General features: G+C 39.5%; 1 protein-coding gene across 1 annotated transcript; it reads left to right on the top strand.

Annotated features, from left to right (window-relative positions):
* Positions 1 to 6,430: 6,430 nt before the first annotated feature.
* On the top strand, positions 6,431 to 8,957 carry LOC112178369. The gene is made up of 3 exons (XM_024316525.1): positions 6,431 to 8,213; positions 8,340 to 8,458; positions 8,559 to 8,957. Exons 1-3 carry the CDS (start codon positions 6,431 to 6,433, stop codon positions 8,955 to 8,957), a joined length of 2,301 nt encoding a protein of 766 aa, XP_024172293.1.
* Positions 8,958 to 9,240: the final 283 nt, after the last annotated feature.

Below are 9,240 nucleotides of genomic sequence, written 5' to 3'. Positions count from 1 at the left end.
TTCAATGAACTTTATTCTCTTGCTGATAAAAATTTTGGTTTTGTTTGCTGGAAGATTTGGTGGCCTTAAAACTTGGGTGGATAATAATGGTCTTATTGATTTGGGTTTTTCTGGATCTTGTCATACTTGGACTAATAATAGGATCAAAGAGAGACTTGATAAAGCCTTCTGCACTTGTGATCGGAGGAGTTCCTTTCCTGAGGCTTTCATAAGTTACTTGCCGAAATTAAAGTCCGATCACTGCCCAATACTGCTTCAGCTACATTCCAACAACACTGTTAACAGGACTATCATTCCTTTCAAGTTCTAGGCCACGTGGTTGACACATAATGATTTTGAGGATTTTGTTTCCACAACTTGGAATGCTGTAACTGGTAGTGTTGATAAAACTGCTCAACTTGGCCATGCTTTGAAAAAATGGAATTTTGAGACCTTTGGAAATATTTTTTAGAGGAAAAAGAAGCTTCTTGCTAGGATTGGAGGAATTCAAAAGTCCAGAGATAGATTTGATAATCCTTTTCCTGCAGGTATGAATCACACTATCATCTCTCTTATTCCTAAAGTCCCTGGTCCCCAAAACATGACTCAATTTAGACCAATTAGTCTATGCACAACTGTTTATAAGGTGATTTCTAAAATAATCGTTGCTAGACTTAGGCCTCTGATGCATTGCTTGATTAGTCCTAATCAAGTTAGTTATGTACCTGGTCGCCATATCTCTGATAACATCATGGTTGCTCAAGCGTTGCTTTATAAGTTCAGAAATTCCAGAGGTCTTAGAGGTTTCTTTGCTTGGAAGGTCGATTTATCAAAAGCCTATGATAGACTAAGTTGGCAATTTATTGAATCTGTGTTGTATGAGGCTCTTATTCCTGCATCTCTGGTTAAGCTTATTATGAACTGCATAACTTCTACTAGCTTCCAGATTTGCTTTAATGGGGAACTTACTGATTCTTTTACTGCTCATAGAGGAATCCGTCAAGGTGATCCACTTTCACCTTATATTTTTGTATTGTGCATGGAAAAATTGTCCTATCCAATTCAATCTGCAGTTGATATTGGTGAATGGAAAGATGTTAGTGCATCCCAGTCTGGCCCCAAGATTTCTCATCTCTTTTTTGCGGATGACCTCATGCTATTTGCTGAAGCTACTGAAAAGCAGGCCCATGTTCTTAAGCAATGTCTTGATATCTTCTGTTCCTTATCAGGTCAGTCTGTCAGTTATAAAAAATCTCTCATTTTTTGCTCTCCTAATACCAGTACTGAGATTGCTGAAAATATTAGTAATATCTGTGGTTCCCCTCTTACTTCTGATTTGGGAAGATACCTTGGTATGCCTTTAATCCACTCAAGAGTTAATAAATATACATATGCCTCTATTCTTGTTAAAGTTCAAAATAGACTCTCTAGTTGGAAGTGTAAGATTTTAAGCTTTGCTGGAAGATTGACTCTAATTCACTCTGTGAATGCTGCTATTCCCAATTATGCCATGTAAACTGCAAAGCTCCCGATGTCTAAATGTGATGATTTGGATAAGCTAAATAGGAACTTTTTGTGGGGTGACTACGACGAAAAGAAGAAAATTCATCTCATAAATTGGGACACTATTTGTTTGCCTAAGAACTTTGGTGGTTTGGGCATTAAAAAAACATCTGATATGAATCAGGCTATGCTTGCAAAAGCTGGATGGAGACTCCACAACAATGATTCTGGATTGTGGGCTATAATTTACAGGGAAAAATACCTTCGTAGTGCCAATCTTGTTGATGACTCTTATGTTGTCCCCAAGGATTGTTCCAGTACATGGAGAAGTATTGTTCATGGGGCTAATCTTCTTAAACAAGGCTTGACCTGGAGAGTTGGAGATGGAAGACGAATTAATTTCTGGTCGGATATGTGGCTAGCTCCTTTTTCCCTTCAGAATCATATTCTTCCTTCTGCCTCCTTTAATTCTGCTGATAAAATTTATAACTTTTGGGATGACCATGGTTGGAACATTGATAAATTAACTACTTGTCTTCCTCAACATATTATCGACCAGATTATTCATATTCCTCTTGGCTTTGATGGATGTGGAGAAGATAAACAAATTTGGGGGTATAAGTCTGATGGTATCTTTAGTGTAAAGTCTGCTTATGCTATTTTCTTTGCATCTTATTGTGAGGATAACTCTCCATGGAAATTCATTTGGAAATTGCAGCTTCCTCCCAAATTGAAGACATTCACATGGATTGTTTGCCATGGCAAACTCTTAACCAATGTTCAAAGAGCCAAAAGGAATTTGACCAATGACAACTCTTGTCCTTTATGCCATCAAGCTCCTGAGACTCTTGCTCACCTATTTCGAGATTGCCTTGCTGCTCAATTGATATGGAATTCTTTCAATATACCATCTTGCGTGGCTAATACTTTTCAGATGGGTTGGAATGGTTGGCTTATGGCTCATCTTCTGTGCAAGGTCAGTTTTAGCTCTGAATTGCAATGGAACTCAATATTTGTGTTCATTTGTTGGTATATATGGAAATGGAGAAACAAGGTCATTTTTGAACTAAGTTTCCAATATCCTTTAATCTCAAATCACCTAATCATCAATATGCTGGTACCGAATGGGCTACTGCTGTGAATCTGTGATGCCCCAGAAATTCGTATTTGTTTTCCGGAATCTAAATTGTGGTTATTGGACGGTTTCGTGGCTCGTGGGTGGAAAGTGTTTCGGATGATTTTTTATTCAAAAAGTGTGGATTTAGGGGGGCGGTTTTAAGGTTGACTTTTGATAGATTGAGATTCTCCAAAAACTTCCTTCACGAAAGTTGTAGAGCGTGTCGATACGAGTTCGTGGATATGTGGAATGTGGAAATCGGAGTTCGTATGAGAAAGTTATGAGCGTTTGAAAATTTGGAAAGCAACTATTTTCATTTTGGTAAGTTTCCATTTCCGGAAACTCAAAAATCCTCCTTTCTCTCTCCTGTTTTTCGACTGACCCGACCCGACTTTTCCGGAGAGCTCCGGTGGTCTCCGGCAACGAAACTTTCCATATTAGTTCATCTCCTCCCTTCGGTCGTCTCTGTGGCATCCTCTAGCGGCTATATCCACCGTGTGCGGCGCAGCAAGGCGGCGCAGTTTGGTGTTTTCTGACCCGGTCGGAAAACATAGCTCCGGCGACGTTGTGACTTCATGGTTCCAGCGGTGAGTTCGTAGGAGCATTCCTGAGCGATCCATGGTGTTTGTTTTGATCGATTCACGTTGGAATCAGATCAACTCAAAGTGAACAGTTCACGGCGGCTTGTGGCGGAGATAGGCGGCGATCTAGGCTTTGTTGGCTTGAACCCCAGGTATTAAAGTTGATCTATTTGGTGTTCTTGACATTTTGGACGGTTGGATTAATCTAGTTTTGAGTTTTGGCCGGTGGTGGTTGCACCACCGACTGTGGCGGCGTTTTGGCGGCCTTCCGGCCATGTAATGGATGGTTTCTGGTTTTATATATCATCTACTCGTCGATACGAGCGTTTTGATATATAATACGCAATTTTTGGAGATCGTATGAATATATTGTGATTTTTACGGTTTCGGACCGTTTGATGATTCGATCTGTGAGGATTTGAGCGTCTGATCGACTTGTGATTTTGACATATCGATTGTAGAAGTATTCTAGATACATTGGGTGGTCTCGGATGTGGTTTTGTCTCGATTGGCGTCACTTTGGGGATTTTAGTTCAAAACAGGGGTTTCAGACTTAAATCGTTTGTGAATTGTTACTAAGTGGAAACCAATTGTGATTAGGTACTTGACGAAGTATCCTTTGGACGGTTGTTTTGCAGTTTGGCTGCTTTGTTCTTTATTGAAGACGCAACGCAAATTTCGAGATGAGTAATCTCACAAGGTTCATTTATTAACGGAGTTACCATTATTGTTTTGGCGTTATTTGTTTAACTGCAAACTATAGTTGGTATTAGTAGGCATTCCTGAGCGAATGACTATGTATATATATATTTACGTGTATATATATATATATATATATATATATATATATATTCTTGTGAGTGATGTGTGATGGAATAATATGCATGATGTGTTCATATTATTGTTGAAGGCGACTTTTCAGGAAACAATATTGTGGAAAAAGATGTTTTCTATTGTTTAAAAAGTATTGAGTTTGATGTTACATATTGAGTCAAGCGTGACTCATTTTAAATGTATTAGTCCTTGTACTAAGAGCCACAGATGGTGAGCTGGGATGGAGAAAGCCGAAATTAGATGTTTATAACGTTTTTGGTCGGGTGCGACTTACTTAACGTTTAATTCGATCAAAGACCAGATGGGGTCTGAAAATCATGTCACATATGGTGATAGGTCGTAGATGGTGACCAAGGCAAGAAATCAGAAATCACACCTTTGAGCCGGGCGAGTGGTTACGATCAGTTAGAGCTGTAATCTGTTGCCATGGTACATCATGGGGGGTAGCGGGGAGCTATCTGATGCTCATGAGTGCTTGTTTTTAAAAGAGAGTTTTGGGGATTCTTTCTTTTAAATGTCCGGGGAAGACTTGTGAATCATATTCTATTTGTTAGGTTAACGATAGATATGATTGAGGTGCATTGATGTTTTGTCCAGGTTGGACCGATTGATGTTTTGTCCAGGTTGGATTGATATGTTTTGTTGTGAGTTGCTTTCTATGGTACGATTGATAGAAACCAAGGAGTGAGTTGTTTTCGATGTTGCGTGTTTCTAAGGAAATCAAGGTGTGAGTTGCTTTCCTTATTTCGTGATTTGCGTGGGTTTTATCTCGTGCTTTAGTGTGAGTTGTTTTGAGTTACTCATACGGGCTTGCAAAAGCTTACCGGGTTTGTTGTGTGACAACCCGGTGCACCATTCAAAGGGTGTAGGGGTTAATCCTGCAGGTCGGGGAAATCATAATTGAAGCTAAGGTAGCTGGTTGGCAACAGAACGGGTAGGAAACAAATTTTGTTGGCTTTGCCATTGTATGACATCCCCTATGTAGTAAACTCTGAGGAGTACTCACGTTTTATTTTGTTGTTGACAATTTAATTCGTAAGCTTATGTAATATATGACTCTGTGGAACGGGTCAATATTGACATAGTAGGTTCAGGGCATCAATATGTGTGTAGTTCAATGTTCTAAAAAACGGCTGCCTAGGCCGCCTAGGCGCTGGGCGGTGAGAGGCCGAGGCGAGTAAGAGGGAATCGGCGGCATTAGGCGGAGAGAAGTTAGGCGGCCTGGGCGCCCGCCTGGGCGGTTCGGGCGTCTAGGCGGGTTTTTTTTTTTTTTTTTTTTTTTTTTTAAATGTGTTTGCTAAACACCTAAACCTAAACGAAGTTTCGTCGATCCCAAATCAGACCGCAGCTTTCGCTCTGTAGCTCCTCTTCTCCTCCAAGCCACTGCCTCACTCCTCGTCTTCTCCACGCTTCCACTGCTGCTCCCTGAGCCACCGCAGCTCCCCCAAGCCACCGAAGCTCAATTGCGCCCTTCCACAGTAGCTCCCTGAGCCATCGCAGCAGCCCCCCGAGCCACCGAAGCTCCCCCCGAGCCACCGAAGCTCCATTGCGCCTCTGCTCCACCACCTCAGACTTCCTCTGCTCCGCGCCGCCTTCAGACTCGCGATTGTCATTCCCAAAATCGACCCAATCGTCTATGCATTTCAGGAGTTCTCGTAAGTTCTTATCTTTAATCTCAGAAATTGAATTCAGATGCGATTTGATGATTATGTTTTGCTCCGGAATTTGATTGATGAAAGAAAAAAGTGAAATTTTGATTGTTTTGGAAGAGAAGTGAAAGAAAAGTTTGAAAATTTGATTGGTTTATATGGTAGAAGAGAGTATGCAGTAGCTGATTTGAGCTGGGCTAAGCTCAATTTTACAGCTTCAGAAGATTGATGAATGCCAATTAATTGTTCTGTATTCTGGATATCTGGGTAAACTAGAAAAGTGATAATCTGGGTAACTGGGTTTGATTGTTTGAATGTTTGATAATCAATTTGCTTGTTGCTGAATGTTGATAATTACTGCCTCTAAATCTGATTTGTATGAATGCCATCGTTACTCTGCTAGTATGCGAATTTCAATTTCTTCTGGAATCTAGATATGAAACTAATGAAAGTATGAAACTGTTGGTTTGTTGTTGGCTTTTGAGTTGTTGGTTTGTTGTTGACTTGTTGCCTTGTTGGTTGAGTTTATTGTTGAATGTTGATAACTTGATATGTTTTAGACTTTTACCGACTTTGTGTCTTTGTCAAAGACCGAAGACTTGAAGACTCTTATTGTTGAATTTGTTTTATTGTTTTTGTTTTATTTGTTTCATTGCTTGTTTATTATTTGTTTTATAACTTTTATTGTTTTTGTTTTATTTGTTTTATTGTTTTTGTTTTATTTGTTTCATGCTTTCATTGTTTGTTTATTGGTAGGGTAAAATAGGATGGCATCTTCCGGAGGATCTAATGCTACTAATGAAGTGGGTAGATCATTGAGGCGTGGGTCAACCGATGTTGGATGGGACTTTGCGGTATTGGCGGATCCACACAACTTAGACAAGTTGAAGTGTAAGTTGTGTGGGAAAGTGGTTAGTGGTGGAATACATCGAATGAAGCAACACATTGCCAACATTAAGGGAAATGTTGCCTTATGCAATAATTCTACGGATGCCGATAAAGCCAAATGTATAGCCGCAATAGAGGGAGCAAAACTTAAGAGAAAGCAAAAGGATATGCATGAGAAGGAAGTGAGGGAAGAAGTTGAAGTTACTCATTCCCATGATGTAGAAGATGTAGAAATTGAAGGGCCAAGTTTGTCAAGAAAAAGGCCGCACTTTCTTGGGCCTATAGACAAGTTTGCATCTTCAATCACTCCCGATTCTTCAATTGATGGAAGCAAGAAGATGCGTCAACAAAACATTAATGATGCAATTTGGAAGGAAAGAACACATAGTGTGCATCAATGGTTGGCTAGGTGGGTGTATGAAGCCGGCATTCCATTTCATGCCATTGATAATGATAGCTTCAAAAGATTTGTAGAAGCGGCTGGTCAATTTGGCCCGGGTTACCGACCTCCAACTCAATACCAACTAAGAGAGCCATTGTTGAAGGAAGAGGTTGAGAGGACAAAAAATTCACTCAAGAAGCATGAAGAAGAGTGGGCAAAGAATGGTTGTTCCATTATGACCGATGCTTGGAGTGACCGAAAAAGAAGAAGTATTATGAACTTGTGTGTTAATTGCAAGGAAGGCACTACTTTTCTTTCTTCAAGGGAAGATTCGGATCAATCACACACCGGGGCCTATATCTTTGAATATGTTGACAAATGCATTGAAGAAGTTGGGGCACAAAATGTTGTTCAAGTAGTGACGGATAATGCTACTAACAATATGGCGGCGGGGAATTTGTTGAAGATAAAGAGGCCAAATATATTTTGGACTTCATGTGCCACTCATACATTGAATCTCATGCTTCAAGGGATTGGTAACCAACCAAAATTCAAAGGAGTGATTGAGAAGGCAAAGGCATTCACTATCTTTATCTATGCACATCACAAGACATTGGCTTTGATGAGGAAGCATACAAAGAAAAGAGACATAGTGAGGCCGGGAGTCACTAGATTTGCCACTTCCTTTCTAACTTTGCAAAGCTTGATGGAGAAGAAGAGTGAGTTGAGGTGTATGGTTGCTTGTGATGATTGGACCGCTTGCAAACATTCTAAGAGTGCTAAGGGGAAAACGGCATATAATACCGTATTGAGCACCTCTTTTTGGAATGGGGTAACACTTTGCTTGAAAGTGTTTGCTCCTTTGTTTAAGGTGCTTCGCCTTGTGGATGGGGATAAAAAGCCATCAATGGGCTTTTTGTATGGAGAATTACTCAAGGCAAAGGAAGACATTAAAGAGGCATTCAAACATCAAGAGGCCAATTATCGGCCAATTATAGAGATTATTGATGAGAAAGCCCGTGGTCGTCTTGATAATCCATTACATTTGGCGGCTTATCTCTTGAACCCCTATTACTTCTACAAGGATGAAGACATTCAATATGATCATGTTGTCATGGAAGGGTTCTTTCTTTGTGTGGAGAAGTTCTATCCCGATGACCTTGAGACCCAAAGTGTGGTGACAAATGAAGAATTGTTGATGTATAAGAGCAAAGGGGGTGGATTTGGAAGAGCAATAGCTAAGTTGGGATGTGCAAAGAATGATGACAAGTATGATCCGGGTAAGAAACTAAGACTTTCATTATTTTGTGAAAATTAGAAGGCATGATATTTATTTTGTTTAACTCATGATATTTATTTTGTTTACTTATTGTTATTGTTTTGTTTGTGGCTTTGTGCATATGTAGTTGGATGGTGGTCCAATTATGGAAATGGAACACCCAAATTGCAAAAAATGGCTAGAAGAATACTCTCTTTAACTACAAGTTCATCCGGGTGCGAGAGGAATTGGAGTACTTTTGAGGGAGTAAGTGTTTTCTTTCAAATGCCTAGAATAATTCTCTCTCATAATGGTTGATTTGTTACTAACTTATCAATATATATTTATATATATATTTTTTATGTAGATCCATACAAAGAAAAGGAATAGACTAGATGCTTCAAGATTGAATAATTTAGTCTATGTCCAATTCAATGCCAAGATTATCAACAAAAAGAGAAGGGCTCAAGAGTTGGGTGTGGATGTGCTACTTGGTAATGAAGCTAGCAAGGCTCAAGGGTGGATTGTGGATGGTGGTGATGAAGAAGATGACTTGGATATTATTAGTGAAATTGAGGGAGAGTCTTCGGGAGTGGATAGTGGGCTTAGGAGAAGTTCTAGAAATGTAGAGGTAAGAGAGCTTCATGATGAAGATTTTGTATCGGATGAGGACACGGAAGAGGAGGGAGAAGAAGAGGACGTTGAGTTTGAGTCCGACACCGAAGGAGTCTTGGATGGATATGGAGAGGAAGAGTTAGAGATTTAGCCATTTAGGCTTGCAATTGTTTTATCACTTTAGTCTTTAACTCTTTATGTATGCTTATTTCGGACTCTTAAAATTTGAACATTCTAGGTGCAATTTTATAACTTTAGTCTTTAATCTTTATGGATGCTTATTTAGGACTCTCTTAAAATTTGAACATTTTAGGTACAATTTTATAACTTTAGTCTTTAATCTTTGTGGATGCTTATTTAGGACTCTCTTAAAATTTGAACATTCTAGGTGCAATTTTATCACTTTGGTCTTTAATCTTTATGTATGCTTATTT

Source organism: Rosa chinensis, chromosome 7 (genome assembly GCF_002994745.2).
Source record: "Rosa chinensis cultivar Old Blush chromosome 7, RchiOBHm-V2, whole genome shotgun sequence".
Taxonomy (NCBI): domain Eukaryota; kingdom Viridiplantae; phylum Streptophyta; class Magnoliopsida; order Rosales; family Rosaceae; genus Rosa; species Rosa chinensis.
This window is presented reverse-complemented; position numbering and strand designations above follow the sequence as displayed.